At 40.0% G+C, this 24403-nt stretch overlaps 2 protein-coding genes across 2 annotated transcripts; both read right to left on the bottom strand.

The window, feature by feature from the left end:
* Nucleotides 1-6576: 6576 nt before the first annotated feature.
* Nucleotides 6577-12791, bottom strand: LOC120279146 (uncharacterized protein At5g50100, chloroplastic). The gene is made up of 6 exons (XM_039286011.1): nt 12635-12791; nt 11822-11961; nt 11096-11203; nt 10420-10476; nt 9967-10032; nt 6577-6699 (listed from the first exon to the last, which is right to left on the bottom strand). Exons 1-6 carry the CDS (start codon nt 12753-12755, stop codon nt 6577-6579), a joined length of 615 nt encoding a protein of 204 aa, XP_039141945.1. The 5' UTR covers nt 12756-12791.
* A 644-nt stretch (nt 12792-13435) lies between these two features.
* Nucleotides 13436-17921, bottom strand: LOC120279356 (pyruvate dehydrogenase E1 component subunit alpha-1, mitochondrial-like). The gene is given in 9 exon segments (XM_039286283.1): nt 13436-13770; nt 14053-14118; nt 14249-14302; nt 14484-14555; nt 14642-14737; nt 15085-15162; nt 16852-16931; nt 17162-17462; nt 17464-17921. Coding segments are annotated over 9 exon segments (1173 nt in total). The 5' UTR covers nt 17845-17921; the 3' UTR covers nt 13436-13725.
* Between the last annotated feature and the right edge of the window lie 6482 nt (nt 17922-24403).

Raw genomic sequence — 24403 nt, 5'->3', positions numbered from 1 at the left:
TCTTGCACGAGAGTGGTGAGGAGAGTGTCACGGCGAGCCAGAGCCTAATGTTGAAGGATGCCCATTAAACGCTTATATGTATAAAGGAGTCCGTCTAATAGCGGAGTGTGGGAATAGCGAGTTCGTTACATGCATCTCTATACAAGGTAGTCAAGCTAAAGATCAGTGTGGCAGAATAGAGTGTTTTATTTTTCAGTATTAAGGGTCAGACTTTATTTCCCAAAAGTCCAGTCAGAAGAATGGAGATGGGAGATGTCACTAAAAGGAGTTGCATTTGCAATAAAGATTCGCTTATGAGATTTGAGAGTTGATGGGGATTTGAGAAGAAAAATAAAAGGTTTGATTTCTGAGCAGATGCATCACACACATGTGGAGATTTCGGATCAGCAATGTATTGTTTATCATTGTTGTGATGTTCTATATTATAGCAAGCAAAGATTTTTATAAAACCACACTCTGTTACAAGTTTGTTGAAACAAAGTGTCACGATCATTTCGAGGTTTAATGGCCACATTCCTGATCTCCATCCTTTCATTTGGTAATTCCCTTGAACGTGAAACACCAATTTTGAGTCAGTGGAGCTGCGATCTAAGTCATGATTCGTCTTCATCTTCCTCTCCTGTTAGCATTTGAGGATCGATCAACGCACAACATTTTCAGATAATGCCTTCTCTGCATATTACAAAGCGGATATTCAGCTCACCTGTGACTTGTATCTCATCTGAGGTCTTTTCCTGTCAACTTTTCTAATAACAGTAATGCGAAAAGCTATACATCTCACCCTGATAGCCCAGAAACTTGGCTACCATCATATCTTTGTTCCAAAGCAACATATAAAGTGCAGATTGATAATTTAGGTTTGGAAGAAGATAAAACTTCAGAAGCGCATCATCAGTGAGTCATATATACTTAATACCACCTGGAGCGTATCCTACGGATCCTTTCATCCTCGCATGAAGCTGCGAGATCAGTGGATGTTCGTCATTCAGGTTGGACTCCATGCCACTGATCAGCACCTGAGGCCAGAGTCACGTCCCATGAGCGATCCATATGATCAGCTCGAGAGAAACAGTAGCAGCTTTAGATCACGGTGCATGCGGAGACTTGCATTGGTTGTGAAGATAATCCAGTGCCGAAGCCACATTGATGTGCAGTATCCATTCTTCGCATAATGTTCTAAGTTTCAATGTGTGCTGGTTATGCAGCCACTGATCTAGAAGTTCCATTAGGCGTAGTGCAATACACCAGAGCTTTTGAACTCATTCCTTTGGAATCAAGACTTGAACATGAAGTTATAGCTGACAAGGATCCTAATCACACAATATTCCTCGGGCTTCCGCATTCGGCGGCAAAACTCACTGAGGAGCTCCCTTCTGGATTTGAGGGTTGAGCGCTTGCTCACTGCGACTAAATCCTCCCTCGCATCCATTTTGCCTTTGTAGCTGATCCAAAACTCCCGGCACCAATCAAATTCTCTGAAGAGAGAAGCCATCGGTTGCCTTTGAGAGCTCTAGCTGTAAGATACCTTTCTGAGAACTTAGCGTCATACGGTGGATGATGTTGTAAATGCGAAGTACCACTTGACATTTTTATCAAAAGCTAAAAAGCATACTGACAGTAAAACTAGTAAGATCGCAGACTACAATACAACTGGTATCAATATTATCTTCAGAGGGTTGCTGGTGCTCATTCTTCGCTTCTTTAGCAGTCTGATGATGGAGCAAGGAATTATCGGTAGTTTCGGCTTCTCACCACCACGCTGGGAGTTTCCGGTTTCCATAGACATAGATTTCACTTTTGTTGCTTGTGGTGAAGAATTTTGGAATTTTACCCTCAAGGTTGTTGAAGGACAGATTTGGGTGCTTCATAGAACCGAGTCTGAAAAAGTCTGGGAATTTCACCGGAGATTGTTAGCCTGAAAGATCTAGCTGAACTATGCACTCTCAAAGATTGTAGACTTCAACCGGGATAGTTTCCTCTGGAAAGGAGTTATCTTGCAGGAGAGGGCACTCCAAATGCTGTGCAGCTCCCAAGACTAGATCGATTTCACCGAGCAATTGATTGTAAGAGATGTCTAAGGGTTTCAGCCAATATTTATCAATACTTTCGACCTCGAAAAGGGTATGTGGTTCCAGTGGAGCAAATTGACAGCGACAGATCAAAGCAGTGTGGTGAGGAAAGGCTAACCACTTCCTTTGAGGATGTTTTCCATCACGAGTGCATTGTATGAAAGATTGAAAGTGCACCTCCAAGAGCTTCTGCATCCTCCTAAACTGCATAGGTATTTTTCTCTGTCCGGTGATTTTTCAGAAAGATCGAATAATTCCAAACTGGCCGAGGGTTGCCAAGGGTCCTCAGATAGGCCCGGGTAATCGATTACTGATAAGAACTTGCCGGCTTTGTGAAGCTTTGCCGAGTGGTTGCAGGAATGGAACCTGTGAAAAGGTTTCATTCCATGATTGCTTGCTACTATTAGATGGCAAGTTCACATCTCTCATCGAGGAATGGATCCACACATTTGGTTGTTTCCCAATCGCCAACTACCACTTTGAGAAAGATTGCCCAGGGACCTTGGCAGTGATCCACATGAACATTGTCGTTGAGGAAACCGTCTTTTCAGAGGCTCACCGCAGTTGTTCGGAGGCGATTGTTCAAGTTCACGTCCTGTGACTGGAGCACGATTCCAGCCAACGTCAGCTCAGTGAGACTACCTAAAAGAGCCAAAATCTGCGGGGACTGTCCCTGAGAGTGAGGTACGAGCTAGATCGGACAAGCTGAGCTCAGATGCATTAGATAGAGATGCAGGAATGAGTCCCTTCCATAAAATTATCTTGCAAGATAGAGAGATTCGAGATATGGCAGAGTGTGCTGCCCATGTGTGCGGAGTAGTGTCGGAAGTTGGTGCATATTCAAGGAAATCAAGGATGCGCGATGTTATATGAAGAGATAGGAACATCTGCCTACCAAATAGGTTCTTGGTAAATCGAGTTCTTTGAGACTACCGAAGAGTTGCCCGAATTCAAATCGGAATGGCACCCTTGGAGACACTGTTTTCAGCAACAAGATAGAGATGGGTTAAAGATGAAGGGTGCTAACGATGGTGGAATGCTCCCACTACTGTGAGATTACGTTTGTGTGAGGCCTAGTCTCACTGAAGGCGAGCGCTGCCTTGCGAAAGCAGGAACACCTCCGGTAGGCATTGAAGGATAGTTCCAGAACTGTGAGGGAGGAACAGTTGGAAGCGAGAGAGGATGTCTCCAGTCAGGTGGTTGTTGGATAGAACAAAGGACTTCAGTGTTGAGCTAGTGGCCAGAGACAATGGAACAGGGCGGAAAATAGATTGTCACAGTATTACATAAACAAGAGAGATGGGCTACGAGTGCGAGAAGAGAGGTAGTCTGCCCGGGCTTATTAGCACTGAGACTCGTGGTGGAGCTTAGGGTGACAAACTCGTGACAAGGCTCCCGCACAGACCATTGGAGTCAAGGCTGGGTACAGAGCTCGAGAGCAGATGATGAGTTGGAGAGGTATCTCTCCTTGGAGATTGTTGCTAGACAAAGTCACATAAGTCTCTAGAAGTGAACAATGAGACAAAGAGGGTTGGTAGTTTGGCCTTCTAAAGAGTTGAAGCTGAGATCCAGTGAGTAATTCCGACGCAGATTTGGCTGCAGGCTCCGGTGGGTCAGCCATGCCCCAAGAGTTGGTTGTCTGACGGTGAGAGTCTTCTAGAAAGGGTGAGATTAGCTATGAATGGTGACAGAGGACCGGTTAAATTCAGTGAGCCGGATCTAAAGGCAGATAACCCTAGGGTGACGACGGCCGCAGGTGACTCACGCGTGACAGTGAGTGGTTATGGAAGGATGAGGAATCGCTAGTGGTGTTCCGTAGGGACAAAAGAATGGGCTGATGGTGTACATGAGTGTGTTTTGAGAGAGAGATGAGGGCCTGTAATAATCGTCTGTCAGGTTGGAAGGAGTTGGATTTGTTTTTGTAGTTGTTGCAGCAGCAATGAGATGGAAGAGGATTGATCCAGAAATGGAGACAAGGATGAGAGCAGCAGTGGAGTGCAGATGCAGAGGGAGTCGTTGTGAGGGAGGTGATTGTGGAGTGGGAATGGTATGCATGCATGTGCACAGATATGACTGTGTTCTGAATTCTAATGCTGCCACTGTGCCATTTATAATAATTCCTGAATTTACACTTCTTGGTTCCTTTCTTGACTTGGATATACTGTGCTGTGTTTAAGTTTAATTTCGTTTTCCCAGTTGTACACATTAATTTAATCTATTCTCAAGCGATAGCCACTTGTTTCACGAAGTGCAGAGTAGTGGCTTCGTCGCCGATGAAGGTTTTGAATATTCGTTGGAGAAATGAACTCACATGAGTTATTATACTCACATTCATGACGCATCTAACTAGTTTTATTGCTTTTGAAGGTATTATAAAAGAAAAAGAAAAGAAATTGCTCAAGGAGATGATCCAGTCTTCTTGGAAGACTTTTGAAAGTTGGACACGAAACAAATTAATGACGTGTGATCAGAGGTTTGATCAAACTGTTGAGCTGGCTGACATTACAAGGTTTTGTTTTCTCTGATTTTACTTGGAACAGGTCCAAACTCTGTGGAGATCCTCCACACCAGTGTAATTAAGATTCAAAGGCTAAATTATGATAAATGGACATGGAGTAGGAACAAAGAGCTCGTGAAGTCACTCACGAGCTGCGCGCGCGCACTATTGATACAAGACCTCACAAGTCAAGATTAGGAAATGTTTTGTTTGAAAAATCAAGACAACATCTATAGAATTTTCCAATGTGAGGACATTTTCAAAGGAAATATTTATCTAGAACTTATTGTTAGGCCTATGAACTGAAAGGTGGACAAAGAGTGTAAAGAACGTTTCACATACATTGAAATTTATTGAAGGTTTATGAAATCTTTCGACTGCAGTACCTCAATTGTCATGGCAGACTCCAGTCCCTTCATATCGGAAGATAACACAGAAATATTTACCATAATAATACTTGGGAAGTAATAAAGAGGACTTTCTCGGTCAACTCTTTTTACAAGTTTCTCATTGATGAGTGGAGATTTATAGCACACTTTACTCATAATTTCAGGAAAAATTAATTGCCTTTTCAAAGTAAAAATCTCTGTCTTTTTGTTTTGTTGGCTTCTTGAGGCGGATGCAAGAATTCTTACTCTATCAAAAATCTCTTCATTAGAGGGTGTAATATACAAATGCAGACGAGATACATGTGTCCTGCACGCACGCGATTTTGAAGCGTGGACATCTATTCATCGTGCGTTTACTCGAAAAGAATTTGGTCTTTCTTCGCTTCAAACTCTTGAACTTGACTCTACCTAATTCATTGTCTGAGATCACGGGCTGCACGCTTACATCTGCTTCATTCTCAAATTCGAACACTTTGGGGATCTTATTGCAAAGAGCTGTATGTGGTATTGTTGTTTGGAAAGAAACATGATAGCATATTTCAATCTCTTGCGTCACCTTTCCTACTCTTTAATGGTTAAAATTACTGACATATGCTTAACTCACGGTCCTGATTTCGCGAGATGAGTCACCAACACTCTCTTAGCGGGCTTCTCAGGAAGACCAAAAGCGTTCCATCAACTTCCTCGGCAGTTAGGGTTTTCCAGATCGAGCAGGCGATCGCCATATGTCCGGGCATTGGAGTAGGTACGCTCTGCGTCGTCAGCTTTGTTTGGCCCTATGCTCTCGAGGCGGAGGCTTTTCGCCAATTAGGGTACGTATCCCTAGTTATTGTTGTTTTTGTTTCTTGTTGTTTCGTCTTGCATCATTACTGTTGTTCCTCCTCTACGGTGAGATTTTCATTAGTTCTGCGTACATTTGTTTACTTGTGTTTGGTTGTTTTCACTTTTTAATAAATTTGTGGTTTATTCATATATATAATAGGACCTTACCTAGTACGTATAGTTCAACCTATACTAATTAGCCACCACAAATAGAAAAATATTGATATTACTCCGAGCTTATAGATTGACAATACCCAAAAGCTAGCTAGGTAGTATCTATTTTTACAATGGCTAAGAATTTTTTCCTCGATGTGAGTCTCACATTAGTACCCTCCCATTACAAAGAACTCCCTTCGATTTAAGTGGTGATTACGGATATAAATGCTCATTTTAGGTAATATGAGATAGAGATATCACGCACGATAAATGGTGAGATGTTCTCACATGGTTTAGCATGCTCGATATCATATGCATAAACAGAGCATTGCCATTAATCTTCTTCTTACTTACTTTGTATGGCCCATGCTTCTTGGCTTACATCTTTTTACAAGATATATATAAACTATAAAGCTAATGAGAAAAATCAAAGACTTAAAACAATAGTAGGAATCGAGATAAAGAGAGTCCAGGCGTGGGCCGATCACCTCCCTCCGACCCTAGAAATCTCCTATCCTTGGTGATATAAAAGAGTAGCATGACCTAGGATTTGTCCTCTCCGGTATATATAGCAAGCTCAGCTGACACCATTTAATTCTCTAAGAATGATGTCGATTCTCGCGCGAGAAAGAGTTCCTATTCTTTAGGGTCTTGATTGATTCGGTGCAGTTCCCCAATTTTGGCAACCATATGTTTCGTTGATCGGGTTGATGGCCTCTACATTTGCACCTGCTTGATCTTGTCTTAGGCTGAAAAAGTGGATAAACTACATTCCATTAGAAAGGAGAAGTACAAATTGAACTAAATACAGCTTCACACAACCCAAGCGAGAGACGAAAAAGAAACAAAGAGACCACCGGTGATCCCAAAGCGAAAAGCAGACCCGAAACAACTGGGAGGAGTCCTGCTAGGGACGGACACCAAGCTAGCAACCATTAAAGCTCGCTAGGGTTGGGATGTGCACTCGGGGGACACTCGGGCCGAGTCTAGGAGGAAAAGGCCTCAGGGGCTACGCTGCACCTTGCCAAAGGCTCCTCCTAGCTTTCCTTCTTCGGCTCGAGCAGGAAAACCATAGAAGAAGCATATGCTCAATTTTTAATATTAATGGGCTGAGTTGGAAGCGCAGTTAGAATTGAAAAATGACTGCGTTTCTTTTCAAGCCCAATGTTTTAGGTGATTGCTACATCAACCAAGTCCAGAGATAAATAAGCGGCTTTTTCAGAGTGTTTTCCTCTAAGTTTCGCACAGCTCACAAAAGCATCCTAGGAGCGCTCCAGATCCAAGAGTGGCTATTCCCAAATGTGTGATGCCACGGGCATTGGATAAGGAGATGATCGAGCTCAACATCGTGTGACATAAAACACACATGGTCGAATATAAAGAGTTACATACATGATGTGGGATTTTCAATGTTAAGATTTATTATGAGCTAACGGTTAAGCAGAGGTTTCCTTTCTTGAACGATGTCCTTTTAAAGATAGTGGAGTTCAACCACATCTTAACACCATCATTAGAAAATTATAGAATAATTTAAGCTGAAACCCCATTGCGAATAACTTCGACATCCCTCATTTGAAGCTTGAGGGCTTGAATTAACCCTGAGTCAATCAGATAGCGGCATTGGCAAAAATCCTCGTGAGCCGGAGGATTTATTGCTTAATACCACGAACCTTTTGGATGCACGTTGGAAAATATATTCGAGTATTACTTACCGATTCTGATGAGGCTTTCTCTGAGGTAATCTTGTTGAGAAACCCCAAGTGGAAATAACAAGGACCTAAGTGTAAAAGTTTATAAAAGATTTTTGGGTTAAGAGTAATAGAAAAAGTTGATATGAAAATGTTTTACGGCGTCCAAGGACTGAAAAGGTAAGATGGAAGGGATCTTTTTGAAATGTTGTACTATAATCCAAGGACCATTGGATAATTTAAAGGATCTTTTGAGAATACTATGCTGTAATTCAGGGGACCATTCATGAGTATCGAGGACTGTGTAAGGAGTATGTTTGAGGGACTAAATGATAAATTTCGGCTTGAAAGTTAAATTTGGAGAAAATCTGCAGAGCTTAGTGTTGTTAAATGTTACACATTTTGCTACAATACCGAGTTAAAAAAAAAAAAAAAGATTGAGAATTTGGAAAATTGGAAGAATTAAGTTTAATTTATTTGGAGAATAGATGAAATATTATTTGAATGGGTTCAACCCAAAAGCTTAATAGGCATGGAAAGATATTTGAAGTTACAATCATTTTAAAGATAAAATAAAATGACTATTGAATGTTCAAACATTAATAGCAATCTACCATCTGAAATCAAAGAAAAAATTCTATAGTGTTTGCCAATAAAAGATGTTGTGAACCTCTTATCCACTAAGATAAGATAATTATTAGCTTCACTACCGAACTTGATTTTGATGTTAAAAACTTTTTAAGTGATAATTTTGATATGTTTTCTATATTTGTTGATCAATTTCTCATATTACACAATGCCTCAATTCTTATGGTATCAAGAAAGGAACTCCAAAACTTCAAACTTTATCAGAACTGTTAGACAACATGTAAGGTCCATTCTAACCATGAGTTGAGGCATCTTTGGTTGGTCAATTACACCATTACTCTACCACATAACTTCAAGCTGCACTCAGTTTTAAGCTTTGGGGTTGAATTCGGCACTAATAATATAAGCTTGTATTTAACTTGATATTAGAGCTTGGTTTCTTTGGTTTGTTTAAAACGTAACTAATTAAAATAAACTAGCATGAATCAAGGTGATGTACAATTACACATTGGTTAATTTGGAAAATATGGATTTGAATATATATATATATAGCCTAGGTTTCTCATTCTATCAGGTTGAGATTTTTTTTAAATCAGATCTAGATAATATCTTTAGTTTGCATCTAACTATATTTACACAAATACAATGCAAAAAACTTTGTGAACATTAAATGAAAGTTTCTTTGTCTTATACAAATGAAATCTATATATGAATATGCATGCACAACTATGGATGTACAATATCATTCAGTCTTATGCTCTGCTTACCTCATGACATCATAATAACCATATGCCTCTAAAATATAAATAATTACGAAATTTTCAAGACACATAATATTATTATTGCTTTGGGATTTTACCTTCTAACAACTGAAGTTTAAAATCTCTTCAAATCAGTCGTAAGCAAGCTAAAATTACAACATTATATTATAATGAAATGTTTTTTACAATAATGGAGTTGTACAAGGAGTTAAGGAAGATATATAAGTTAAGAGAAACAATCTATGTTGATAAATTTTAGTAAGTGGTGATTCCTTGTGATTTTGTAGAAGCCATATGTGGAACTCATTTCGATTAATAATTAAGGTCATGCTTTTGTTAAAAGCAATTGATCCAAATGGTTTAGTTCAACAATATTCATGCAACAAGAAAATTTATCAATGACTTAAAAAACAAATAACTAATGGTATCACCACCTAAAAGTGTTGCCTGTTCAGAGTTCAAAAGTCAGGATTTGCAAAATATGGGAGTTTGTCACATCGGGATTGTATTCCACAGAGGTTGTCTGGATAATTTCATGCCTTCTAGAACATGTTAATTAGGTATAAAATCATGAAATACCAACAAAAGAAAATTATGATACAAAAGAATGTATAATAGTTTAAGGGTTTTGGATAGTTACAACTTACAGAAACCATGAAATCAAGAAAATGTGTTCACATAGAGATTTCTAATTTCATAATCAAAATGCTGCTATTCACAAGTCCAAGGAAAACCTATTTTCCAACAAACCATAACTTCAAGGCTGAAAAACTATGTGCAAAGGACGCTATTTTTAATCTAACTATATATAAATATCATTAAATGGACACATTTACAATCATTGATTGGTAAAACGAGCTGTGTTTCATCACAAGAAAAGTTGATGCAAGCAAACGCAAAAATGCTCATCACATGCAATAAAATAAATGCAAGCTATGAATTGAAAAGCCTCAATTTAGGCAACTTAACCCATTGAACTAAGAGAAGGCAACTTACAGGCTCATATTTTGTAACAACATACACCCATCCAAGGCCAACTTCCTCGTACAATCTCCTAAATGCCTGCATTGTTTTTTCCTCTCATCAGATTAAATTGCATTTCTTCAAATTTGCCATTGGTAACTACCTTAAATAGGTCACGACATCGTCACAATAACGTGTCTTATATATAAGAAAAAATTTATTACATTATGCAGGTATTAAATTGTGTAGACTCTAAGTATTGCAAACAAATAGACACTCTAGAAGCATCATGGACTTAGGAATGTCTTTGCATGGATTGTTTAAGATGGTCGCCTTCTACAATCATAGAACCTATTTAGATGATAACAGAGAGAGTAGATGACCAAAAATAGAAATTTTGACTTAATGGAGAATGTATTTTCTACAAGATCAAATACAGAATAAGAAATAAATAATTTTGAAAAGATAGGAGGTGCTATATCATACTTCAACATCTCTAACCACAGTTCCATCCGCGAGGATTGCATGAATTCTTCCCATAACCTACAAAAAGGCACATAATAATAATGAGTAAAGCAAACTATCATAGCTTTAGTTGGAGCACATCTTGAAACAATATAAGACGTTGCAGCATGTCTTGAAACAATTTAAGCAAACTGCTAGGTCAAGAAAAAATTAAAGAGAGAATATTTACTAATTCAATCCATTAAATGCTCAGTAGCTAGAAACCCAACCAAGATTAACAACATATATAAATGATACAACCTTGTAAATGATGGCAAAATTAGATACCATTTCATATATTATAAAACCCCACATAAGTCGAAATGCCTCCATCTATATAATCATCTCAAATACACAGATTGTGGTCTCAATATTCATCCTGTTGAAAATAGAATTCAACAATAGTATTGATGCTTAACATGAATGTAGAATTGTATAGGAATGTGGTTTGACTTAAAATGCAATAGCAAAAATACCACAGCTTTCATTATCAGTTTGTTAAGCTAAAGTAGGTTATATCAGAGTTAAAGGTCAGCAATTTTTTATCTTCCTATCAAAACCTAATCTCTTAAATTCTCAACATTCTCTTGAATTTAAGTTATATCAAGTTCTAACTCAAAATATTTATCAGATTACAAATATTATAAAGATTACATACAGTTTCATAGTCAAGGCCCCGATTCTCCTTTGGAGAGTAATCATTTGAGCTTATGTCAACAAACTTGATAGCCCCATATGCTTTATTCCTCTCTTTAAGCATGTTTACCTGAAAAAAATTGGCATGTAGATTGTTACATGGTCAAATGTCAATAAAATAAAGTGCCTTATGAATTACCAAAAATTAAAAGAACAAATTAAGCTAAAAAACATTGCAGAAAACTCAGCAAATATTGCTGCCATTCATTGCTAAAAATCCATCTACTTGAAAATTAAATGATATATTAGCCATGAAAATCAATTGACAACCACAACAAGCATAGAACGAATCTTGGTCCAGTGACAGCTTTAAAACTTCAAATGTGACCAATTTCATGCTTTAAACAAAACCCTCAGCAGTAAAATATTACCTACATTGCATGTGAAATGGCATCCATGATGTGATGATCCATAAATGCTAGTTGATAAAAAGCCAATACATCTGGTATGCAATCAAGGTTATCTGTGAAGGTTTATGAATTTTTATTGAATATAATACCATCAAACTTTCAACTTTACCACTAGTCATATTCTATGATAATTTGTCTTTGGAAGCTGTAAATTTTGGGGCTTAACCTAAATCAATTTGAACATTTCAGAAGGAGCTTCATACAAACAAGGCACAAGAAAGGGAATTTCATGACATGCATAACAAATATTGCACTCAAAGAAAGTTTCATACACTCACCTCGCGCATACAGAGTGGGCATTCCCCATCATAAAGCATTTTGATCTTCCATGTTTCATAAGAATGGAATTCATCTTTTGATTCAATCAAGGGTTCCACCTTGGTCTCTGAATGTACACTGCAAACCCGAAAGCTGAAAGCTATTGAACATAAGTGAGAAAAATGGATTGCAGTTAAACAGCTAAGCACGTGTATCTACTAGAAAACCAAGTAAAAGAACAAACTTTCTTCATTGAGGTAATGAAATCCAGAGGTATAAGAACTAGTCTAAAAAAGAAACCACTTAAAGAAAGGGAGAATGAAGAGAAAGAAAAACAAGAATTACTCCTTCAAAGCAAAAATAATTAATTTCTCTCATAACATAGCATGAGTAAATTCCTTAATTGGGATAATGAAAAGCAGAGGTAATCAAATCCGTCAAAAAAACAGGTATAAAAGAGCACAAGCAAACAGGTATAGAACAGAGTTCCTTTGTTAATATAATGAAATTAAAAAGAAAACAAATGCAACAAGAACACAAAAAACAGAACAGGCGAACAAGAGCACACAGACAACAAGAAAAATATAACCATATATTGTTCAAGATCAAAACAATTAGGGTTTGCAAAGAAGACACACATAAAACCCATTAATCATGGCTCCTTAAGAACAACACTAGCACAAAGACTGCAAATCAAGAAACACGAGAAAGGGAAGATGAAGATAAAGAAAACAAGAATTATAATCCTTCAAGATCAAAACAATTAGGGTTTAATCTCATAACATAGCATGAGAAAAAAGAAGAATCAAATCGAAAACAGAAAGAGAGGTTACCACGAGGCGGATGACGAGCAACGGAAGGAAGAATCCCGAGAACTGGTGGGGCAATCGAAGAGGAGGAAGCATGGAATGGAGAACAGAGAGGAAGGCGAAGGAGAGCAAGTCTGGAAGCCATTGGCGATAAAAATGCGAGCTTTCTCGGCTTCTCCTTCTTCGCCTCATGAATGATATAAAGGCTCTTTCTAGCGAAGCGTGCTGCTTTTATAGCCACGAATAATAGCGGTATTAAAAAAGCTTTAAGATTTGTGTTCCTCGTGAGGCATATCATCCACCGTCTATCTTGTCTTGAGATCAGTGATTTCATTTTTTAAAAAATGCAAAAAAGGCTTTGAGATTCGTGTCCCAGCCAGAGATCTCATTTACCGTTTATCTTGCTACAAGATTAGTGTTAATCTTTTCAAAATTTTGTTAAATAAAATGAGACCAGTTATCCACGTGCTCCGAGATTGGTGTCATCAAAATGTTAATTTTAATTTTTAATTAAATCATTTTAGTCACTAACTTATATAAATATATTAATTTATATAACAAAAACAATATTCTTAATTACAAAATAACCAAATAAACCTCTGCAAGGAAAAATTCAACAAAAAAATAAATCAAATAATCAGAAATCCATCCGCTCAATAAAGAAAAAAAAATTCTTATTTCTCATGTGATGGTGTTTGATACAGATTATACTACATATCATCACCATCAGGAACATCAACATGACAAAACCTCATTTCTTAATTACAAAATAACCAAATAAAACCTCTGCAAGGAAAAATTCAACCACTAATAATCAGAAATCCATCTGGTCAATAGAAAAAAAAAATTTCTTATTTCTCATGTGATGGTGTCTGATACAAAGTACATATATATCATCACCATAAGAAACATCAACATGGCAAAACCTCATTTGACAGAAAATAATCAAAGGTTACTTCCCTCTCAACGAAGGTTGGGAGAAATTCAGAAAAGGAAAACAAGAATTACAACAATAGGCCTTAAGCATCATCATACCAACGTATGCACAAAAAAAAATTTTGTACATCTTATTTTTCTAAAATGTGGGAATAATGTTTTCATGGAAAGATTTTGCTTCATGGAAGGGCAGCTTTCAACTCCTTCCTATCTGGACCGAAGGCCTGCAGAAGGAGAATACTTTTAGTTCGATAACTAGCATCAAATAGCCGTAAATTGCAAATAATTCACCCAGACATAACCGCATCACATTGCAATGAAAATGTGTATGAACCATTGATTTATATTTCACTAGCACATGATCAAATCGATCCAGTTTAGGTTAGAATTTTCCACAAAAACAAGGTCTTTGCCTTCACATAGTCTCAGAGCATTTCATGTATGTTAGAAATGAAGCATTTGAGCAGAATGTGCAGAATAGGAGAAATTAATCGTAATTCATTTACCTCTGTACCGAGTCCTTTAACATATACGTGGCTGAACAGCTCAGACGGATCAGGCAAAGGGTCCTCCTGAAAAAATATGAAAAAGGGATAAGAATGGTGGCAAGACCTGATAATATATGAAAATCACATCCAATTTATTTGATGCAAATGCAATTGAACTTGAAAGACAGAGTATGTTCTCAATTCATGTCATTACCTTGGCCTGAGCAATGGCATCATCCACTTCCTTTCTGATTTCCTTCTCCATATCCTGAAAACAAGTTTGAATAATAATGGAAATTAAAAACTAAAATAATTTTTGGTGTCAGTCTTAAGGACATGTGAATGGTATAAATAATCTTTGAGAACATTTCAAGGTCAAGTGAAGATTGATTGTACTCAAACTATAAGTTCTCAGAGAAAAAAAAATTCAAAGATTTTAAAATGAATGCCTTGAGCTCTGATGCGGTGGCTAGGTCATGGGACAATATCAATTTTCTAATTCTTTCAATTGGATCACGCTCCTGCAGAGGACATTGTACAGAAAGCAAGATCAGTGGCTGGAAAGTAGCAGTCTACCAACAAATAAAATCCTTTAAAACCAACTGACCTGTCTCACACCACTTATTTCATCGCGGGTGCGGTAGGTGCTCCCAGGATCTGACATGGAGTGACCGTGGTACCTGTAAGTGTCCATTTCAAGAATCTGTACACAAAACATCAAAAGAACAGTAGCAAACCCATAGTTAATTCCCATACCAAACATTTGAGATATACAAACAAGGAGAAAAACAATCAATTAATGAATGACGGGAATAACAAGCACATGGCTAAATATCACAACATTTAGTTTCTTAATTTTATGTAGCCAACCCATACTTTATTAATTGATAACTAAACTTGATACTGTTGGCAAAACATCAGAATTGCCAAAAGATAATAGTTGTCAAAAAAATGACCAGCATCTCTAATGCATAAAACATTCATAATGAAGGGGAAAATACCGATACAAGGAAAATAGAAAGACAAAAGAAAGGTTGAAGAAGTACTAACAATGGGTCCATTTTTTAGAGCATGTTCTTTAGCAAATTTGCATGCTTGCTTCACTGCTAAAGCATCCATTCCATCAACCTGCTCAAAAGAAGAAAAAGGGCTCAAGATGAAGCTCAACATATTGATTTAATATTCTTGGTGAAGGGAACCGCCTAATATATGAGTACCTGAAAAACAATAGTGCCTATTAATTACAATATTATAAAGTTGGAAAAATTCTCACCTACTACATAATAGTTGTTAATAAGAAGAAAATGAGAAGCAAGTACATGAAAGTTCAAATACCAGCTTTCTTTTCTGAATTTTATCTAGCAGCCACGCTAAAATGCATAACACGCTTTTTCACTTGCATCAATCTAGATTTTTAGATACATTACCATACTAGTCCTTCTATGGTCGCATTAGAGATATATATAGAACACACATTATTTTGTATATGCCTTTTGTTATGCTTATGCTAGAGCTATCTACATTACACATACACAAACAAAAACACATGATCTTGAAATTAAGAGATGTAATTCATGATTATAGGTAGGCCACATAGGATACAGGCAAGTAAATGTTCTCATGCAAAGACCATACTTGCACATGTAAAAGAACATAAGAGAAAAAAGAAGCAAGTCTAGAGATTAGAAGAAATAAGAACAATTGAATGCAACAGTAGTGAGGAATACTAGAGATTATTAGCTTAGCTAGAGTTAGTGGAAAGGAAAGCCACAGGATTTTTCGCACATTAGCTCATGACAGATTTTAGAAGCATGGTACCAAAATTTTGCTTATAACCATGCATCAAATGATAAAACTCAAAAAACAGCCTACAAACTAATTTCGTTTGCGTAACTGTCAATTGGTACACCTTGAAAATGCACCAACAAAATCTATCATTTTAGTAATCAAAGAAAATTTGTTGAGTATGAGATAAGACTAAACATATCTTAACCAAGGACACCACTAGATACAAATACCTTCATAAGTCAAATCTAAAACAGTGTGATTAAAAGTTGCATTCTGATACAGCAGGCTTTTGAGAAGACTGACTGCTAGAAGATAGGATAAGAGAGAAATTAAGATACTCAGAAACTTTTATATGGTTGAGCATTTTTATATTTCACGCACTTCAGATTTTTTTTTTGCCACCCCTGCCATTGCCCTTTGAGCAACCATGTGGAACTTAAAAGCTACCATACCAATTGCTTCACATGAGAAAACGATTCTATTTTGGTTTTTCTTTCAAGAACAGTTACCTAAACATAATCACTGTCTGGTTGAAGGTCATTCTACTTGTAATGATAACCATTAATGAAAACCTTTTCATTTGTCTAAACTAGTATGCATAGGCTATAAGCCTAGCCACACTACTCTCTTTCCCTCTTTATTGTAAAAAATATTTTCTCATAATCACAACATCCATTAGAATAATAACTACAAAGTACAATATGCTTGCTGCAAAATAGGTTTAAGGGATTAGATAATCTTCACTCTGACAATCATTGATAAAATAGTACCCCTTAATGGTCCATTCCTTTAACAACGCACAATTACAAGATCAAGAAGAAGAAGAAAGAAAGAAACGTTCCGCCCATTTTAGGATGCATAAAGATTGACACATCGACATGATTCATTGACATTTAAATTTTAAAATATCCACAACAAAAGGAAAAACAAAATAGCTAAGGTTTCAAAAACAACTAAGTATTAGTAAATTATAAATAAAATGAAACACAAGCTAAAAAGAACTTAATCAAAGAAAGTTATCATCTTTACCTTAAGACCAGGAACATAGTCACCTCGCTTGTAATATGCTGGGCTCTTGGCCGCCCTCCATTCTGCAGTCCCCATTCCATCTACAGATACAACAACATGGCGATCAGAGAGCCAAAACATTGTAGATGAGCTTGAACAGATATGAAAACAGATGAAGCAAAGAATAAAAACTTTTATCAATCTATCTTCTTTCATGTACTAATCCATTCAAATTCTTTCAGTGAATCAAACATAAGAAATCAATTTCCTCCTTTTTTTCCTCTTCTATTTCAGTCCAAAGGAAGCCTAATAGAAGAAAAGTATCACTCACAATGATTGTTCTCGCAAACCAAGATGGCAGGCAAGTCCAACAGCGCAGAGATGTTAAGAGCCTCAAAGAGTTGCCCTTGATTCGCAGCCCCATCTCCATACATGGAGAACGTGACAGAGCCATCCTTGGAATACTTCTGGCCGAACGCGATGCCACACCCAAGAGGGACCTGAGCCCCAACGATACCATGGCCGCCATAGAACTGCGACTCCTTCTTGTAGAAATGCATCGACCCGCCCTTGCCCTTAGAGCAACCACCGCGGCGGCCCATCAGCTCCGCAAAACTCTCAAACAGAGATCCCACCGCGGGCGAGAAAGATGCAATGATCACGGTAAGCCGTGATAATCGCGTCCCGGCGGGTGATGGCGGCCTCCATGCCGACGCCGACGGCTTCCTGACCATCGTAGAGGTGGCAAAACCCACGAATAAGCTTAGATTTGTAGAGAGAGTCAGCAGCGATCTCCATGCGGCGCATCATGGACATATCTCGGAAGAAACCGAGGAGTTCCTTTGGGGTTGTCTCGACGGTGCGTGAAGGGGGATCGCACTGGTGGGCGGTGAAGGGGACACTGGTCTCGACGGTGAGGACATCGGAAGAGGAGAAGAGGCGGGTGGCGGCGACGAGGGAAGGGCGGAAGAGGGACGAAGACGAGGTGGTCGATGAAAGGCGGCTGAGAGCCATGGTTGAAGCTCTGGATTGGAGAATGGAGAGGAAGGGTTGGTGCGGAGAGACGAAGGAGGAGAAGTGGTTTTTTTCCACACAATAAAAAAACAAATTTTGATTTAGATATATATAAATAAATGATTTTTAGGGTTTTTGTGGGAAAGTCCTCAATAATGAACTAATTTCAAAAACTTATTATTACAAAATCTTAGCTTTTATGGTAGAGTTTGGTTGTGGTTGGGATTAAAAATAAAATAAAATTTACAACAACTAGTGTTGGTATGTTTGATTTTTATTTTTTTAGAAATACTCTTCAATAATAAATTAATTACAATGTTTTGTTACCATATTATTTTTTTTTTATTTTTTTTTAAAAAGTGGATAAACCACATTCATTAAAACTGAAAAAAGAAATACAAAACTGAAACCACAAATAACAAAACCACTCATACCACAAGAAGTGATATAAGAGTTTCAAAAGGTGGATAGAAGAACATCCTCTGACCCACACATAAAATACAGCTACCCCGTGCTACTCTCGGGTGCCTCCTCGGCAGCAATATCCACCTTGTCCATCTGACTCTTCGGCTCAAGGAACTCCAAACTTTGCCTGACAATAACCATGGTCTCCTTTACCCTCTCCTTTGCGTTATCTGCAAGAGCATCGAACCATGATAGAATCATACGATTAATACTTAGGACAATGCAGTATGCAGGAAGACTTTAAACATTAAAAATTTTATCATTGCGCGCAAGCCAAATATTCCAGACTAACGCCTTGATCACTAAATCCACCGCAGGCCTAAGATCAGGTCTCACCAAACCTCTCCAAGTCAGCTAAACGCATTTCATCGACCTTGGAGGTTCAAGAACGCACAACATCCTGCAGAGGAAAATTCCACACCTCCCGAGCGAACGAACACAGAAGGAATAGATGATCTACTGATTCAGTATCTGCGTGACATATGACACATGTTGCAGTCAGGAGACTATTACACCGCCTAAACTCCAAATTTTTCAACGACAGAATCTTATTCTTCCATACCAGCCAATTGATGATGGAGATCTTCTTAGGGAAATTAGTTTTCCAAAAGAAATTTGCGATCTCGCACCTCACACCCCCATCATTTAGGAAGTTGTAAAGAGATTTTCACAGAGAACACACCATTACCGTTAAGTGACCATCTTTTTTTGTCCTTCCTGTCCTGTCTAAGTAGCCTCCACCTATCCCCAGCTTGAGCAATATCCGCATCCACACAGAAAGGTTGCTCCTCCAAAAGGTGGACCAACTCACTGAAAGTAGCTACCTCTTGGCCACAACTTCTAAAAAGTTCTGGCCACACATACATTGGCTCTCTACCGTTGAGCCACCTATCTTTCCAAAAGAAGGTTTCAGAAACCCGAGTTGATATCACTTGTAACTCCGCATCTTAATGTTGGAAGCACACTCATTACACCTCTCCAAAAAAATGAAATCCTCTCCCTAAGGCGAGTAAACATATCCCAGCTCCTGCTGCCATAATTAAACTGGACCACCTTCGCCCTCCCCAATCCAGGTCAGTAGAGAATTTCCACTACCACTTCCCCAGCAGCGCTTGGTTAAAGTTTTGTAAATCAAGAATTCCCCAGCCTCCTTGCTCTCTAGCGCGGCACAGAACTTTCCAACTAATAAGTCTACACCACGGTTTATCAATATCTAGCCCCGACCACAAGAAATCCCTCCTGATTTAGATCAATTACTTTAATAACCCACGTTGGCAACTTAAAGATAGACATCCAATAAGTTGGAATCGCTGACAGAACGGAGTTAAGCAATATAAGTCGACCCCCAATCGAGAGGTGTTTACTCTTCCAAGAGGTCAAACGATGTCGTACTTTTACAATTAACCCCTCCTAATCTTTGCTTTCGAGGCCTACCCCCAAAAATTGGTATGCCCAAGTATGTTACCTGCAGCACCCCCACATGACAGTTCATTATCCCCGCCGCCGCCTCCTCTGGTAGAATCCCCCATTCTAACCGAGTATAGACACGTCTTAAAATAGTTAACATGAAGCCCAGACATACCTTCAAACAAGTATAAAATTAGCTTGACAATTCTGAGATCCTCTAGGCCACCCAGTAGTCAAAACAAGTAGATCATTCGCATAATGCAGATTGCATCTATTTTTGAAAGGACCAAGCGGCACCCCCACCAAGATCCTAGAGTCTAAAGCATGCTTAAACATCGTACTAAGCACATCAGTAACCAAAATGAAAAGCAGCGGGGATAATGGGTCCCCCTAGATGTAACCCTCTCAAGTAACGAATGTAGCCATTAGGTGATCCGTTAATCAGCACATTTGCTTTGGTGGATGCAAGGATATTCTTCATCCACTCCATCCACTTGGGTCCAAAACCCCTAGCTTTTAGCAAATCCAATAAGAATTCTAAGTCCACAAGATCAAAAGCCTTCGCGAAATCCACTTTCAAAATGTACCCGACATCCTTCTCTTATTCATGCTAAAGATCAGCTCCTCCGCAATCGCAACATTATCCAGAATACATCCACCTTTTAGGAAAGCAGATTGGTTGTTATCCACTAGGTCATTCATCACATTACCCAACCGAGTGGCCAAAAGCATGGACACAATCTTGAGCGACGAGTTGATAAGGCTGATAGGTCTATAATCTCTAGGGGAATCAGGAGACACCACCTTGGGAATGAGCGCAATGTTTGCCCAGTTAATCCTCTCCAAGTTAGCCCTGTCCATGTAAAAGTCCTCGCAAAGTTTAAATATATCCTCCTTGATCGTCTCCCAAAATTATTTAAAGAACTGCATTGGGAAACCACCCGACCCAGGAGCTTTGTCCCCTCCCAAGCTGAAGACCGCGTCTTTAATCTCCTCCCTAGTAAATGGCAGCTCCAAGCCAGCTAGATCCATTGGCTGCTTATTAGCCAGGAGCTTGGAAAATTCCACTCTAAACCTTGAAGGCCGCTTACAACCAAACTACTGCTGGAAGCACGAAACAAATATCCTCCCAATTCCTTTTGGGTCCGAGATCAGATTCCCATCCTGCAAAATGCTAGGGATTAGGTTCCGACATTTCCTCCCATTTGCTACAGTGTGGAAAAATTTAGCATTATCGTCTCCTTCCCTCAACCACTGAAGCCTAGATCTTTGCCACCAATATATATCTCCTCTTGCTTGCGAATGGCCTCCAACAATTGCAGCAGGTTCAGCTCTTGGGCTACTTCATTAGGCAGCAAGCCCCTAGATTCCTTCAGAATGTCCAAGCACTCTATCTCCTGCAGACAAGTTTAGTTTCTTTAGTTTGATCGAACCAAAAACTAACTTTATCCCATAATCGCAGACGCTCCCTGAGCCCAGCTAGCATTTTTGGCAACAACAAAACGCAACACAACCCACAGGTGTCATTTCTCCCCACATTGGTGCATAATATCCTTGAACCCTTCTGCCATGAACCAAACTAACTCAAACCTAAAAAGGTCTCGGCATAGACCAGTGTCCCCCCACTTCCAGTCGGATGGGGACGTGGTCAGACCCCAACCTAGGGAGGCTATTTTGTAGCATTCGAGGGAATCTTTCTGACCAGGGACTATTCACAAAGAACCTGTCCAATTTCACCCAAATTAGATCCACCTGTCCATTCATCCAGGAATACCTCCTTCCCACCTACCGGTGGTTCACAAAGTTGAAGGTCCAACAAAAAACGGTTAGCAGTGCGAATCTCAAGGAGATTCGGGACCCCGAAGGTTTGACCTCAATAGAGAAGATGGCGTTGAAATCCCCACAAATGACCTAGGGAACTAGGGGGTCTCCACCACAATCCCTAAGCTCCTCCCAGAAGCTATGTTTTAGGTCCCTCGCATTAGGTCCATATACCGAAAGTGCACCTCCAGAAGAAATTGTTACGCTTATCACGAAATTCCATCATGATACTAAAAACCCCCACCTTTACTAATTTCCCAACTAAGTTAGTTCCATTCCACCCCACAATCATACCTCCTACCGTCCCCTTAGCTGGAGCAAAAGCACATTGATCCAGCCTAGCGCCCCAATCTCCCTCCACATAGTTTGTGCGACCAACTCCAATTTATATTCTTGCAGGCAACACACCTCCGCATGGTGGAGACACAGAAAATCTTTAACAAGAAATCTTTTTGCCGGGTCTCCCCAAGCCCCTCAAATTCTAAGTTATAATATTCATAAACATTATTCTGCAATGTGGACCTCAGTAGAGGTCTCCGCCTGACCTGACACATTGCTAGATCTAGCTAACTCAAGCAAACGCAAACTGTTAAAAAAAACACTTGCCGAATCGATAAAATCCACACCACAAGCATTACAGTAACTAACAAGTTGAGCATTAGTCCAATCAGAAAAAAGAAGAGGTTTGGAGAATGTACCTTTCCGTAGCCTCCTCTTGCACCATCTTTTTCTTAGTTGATCTCGGCGGCTCAGGGACGAACCCAGCCTCTGAATTAAACTTGGACGATGGCTTCTTCTGTCGCTCACTTCTCCTACAGCCCTTTGGGGGTTCATTCCCTCTAGACGAGCTGCTCCCCTGCAAGCCTAGCAAACATTTCCTGAAGGTTCCTTTTCAAATTTTCAAAACCGAATCATCCAAGTCTTCTTCCCCTTCAGTGCTCAACTTTTCCTCAGACTGCAAATCCCCTTTTTCCCTCGGACCGCTCCATGTCACTTGGCACAATAACCGAGACCACCCTCAGGCAATCAACAACTGGGAATAGAGCCCACACCCCTTCTGAGAATTTCCAAGAGAAACCTGTAGGCAGGCACCACAACTAGTTACACAGCGGCATCCCCAAAATTAACTTGAGAAAGACGATGCAATGTCGCAAAGCCCACCTACATACCTCAGCTGGATCCAACCCAAATTTTGAAAGACCACCCCTACATGTAAGCCCACATCCCGGCCCACAACTTTTCTTCATACTCCTATCCACTTCATATAAGAGAAGTGGATCACCAAGCCCACTTTCTTCATAGTTATGCTAATCACCATGGTCCAGGCCCAATTTCTGGCCCAAATTCTCAGCTAATGGATCAAACCTTGACCCAAGTCCCATTGGAAGCCCATCCATCTCACCCAGTTTCATCAGTGAATCAACATGGCCCAATACTGGATCCACATTGGTCCCAAGCTGGATGCCCCTAGCTAAATTCAAGTTACCGTGATCCAGCGTTACTTTTTGAACTACAACAACCTCGGACCGGGCAACACGTGGCGACAACCTCGGACCAGCGTCATCCTCGATCGCGATAACCTCGTCCTCTACATTCTTGCCACTTTGTGCCACCCGATCATCCACACGAGACGCGAGATTTCTCACCATCCACTCGACATGTAGGTCCTTCGAGCCGCGCACCATCACCCTATCGCCATCCTCACCCTTACCACTCTCGGTTACCTGAGCCCCATCATTCGATAGGCAATGCCCACCAGTCCAAACCTGGTCCACCGCTCGTCGGGGCCCTCCCCGTGACAAGCCACCGCGGGAGCTTAGCTCAACCGGAGTGATAACGTTATACACACTGCCAAGATCCTCACCGCGGGATGCCACGCTCAACCAACGGCGGTCTGTGGCATGGTAGCTCTCTTTTCCCCCTTCCTCTCCTCTGCACGTCGACCGCAAAAGAGTGACACCTCCATTTCCTTCCTACGAGACCTTTAAACTATTCCAGCCATCCCCTGAACTCTCCACAGTATTTCCCCATCTCCTCTTAACCCCTCCCGGGTTCTCAGTTGAAGTTGCACCAGCTGGCTTCTTGCCTTTCTCCTCCGCTGATCCCTGATGATCGGACTCGAGCACCGCCGATACTCTTCCAAACTCCCTAGCCGTCTCCCTCAGAACATACCTCCCCACTAATCGATTGAACGTCGGCATCTCGCCCTCGCTCCTTAGTGATCAGCACCTGATATCTTCTCATGCCGAACAAGAAGTCCAGCTCCAGCAGCAACTTCACTCCCCGATCGTCGTCTAACCAACACCGTCACAAACCTCTTATAAGGTTCCAACAACTTAGACAGAGTGATAAGATCTCCCCACCGGTCTCAGCACTTGTTCGATGACACCTAGCACCATCCGTGGAGAGGGAGGTTCCATATTAGCACCCGACTGGCCATCTCTCTCCGGCCGGCCGGCCACCCCCAGCTCCACCGTCCAATGAGCCATGTTCAGTGTGCACTTACCATCCTTCGTCATTACGTCGAATGTCTCGAGCTTCACCACCTTCCCGTACCTCATTCCTATTCTCGAATGGTAAGAGGAAGGTTGTCTCATTCAGTGGAACGACTGGCCCAGCCATCTTTGTGTTAAGAATGGAAGGTAAGATCTCCAGCATACTACCTTCATTCACATGTCCATCCACCATAGAGAGAACTGCGACTTTGGCCAGCTTTTCCCGCAACTCATAACTTTCTAGGGAGAGGGAGAGCGAAAGAGAAGCAAGGGAAACCTTCGGACTTAGCGGCGCCACAGCGATCGACCCCCTTTCCTATCCCCCTGGGGCTGTAACTCCACCTCTGAATGCCTCATCTCCACACTCGGTG

This window comes from Dioscorea cayenensis, chromosome 16 (assembly GCF_009730915.1).
Source record: "Dioscorea cayenensis subsp. rotundata cultivar TDr96_F1 chromosome 16, TDr96_F1_v2_PseudoChromosome.rev07_lg8_w22 25.fasta, whole genome shotgun sequence".
Taxonomy (NCBI): Eukaryota; Viridiplantae; Streptophyta; class Magnoliopsida; order Dioscoreales; family Dioscoreaceae; genus Dioscorea; species Dioscorea cayenensis.
Note: the sequence above shows the minus strand (reverse complement) of the source record. Positions and strands in the feature narration are given on the sequence as shown.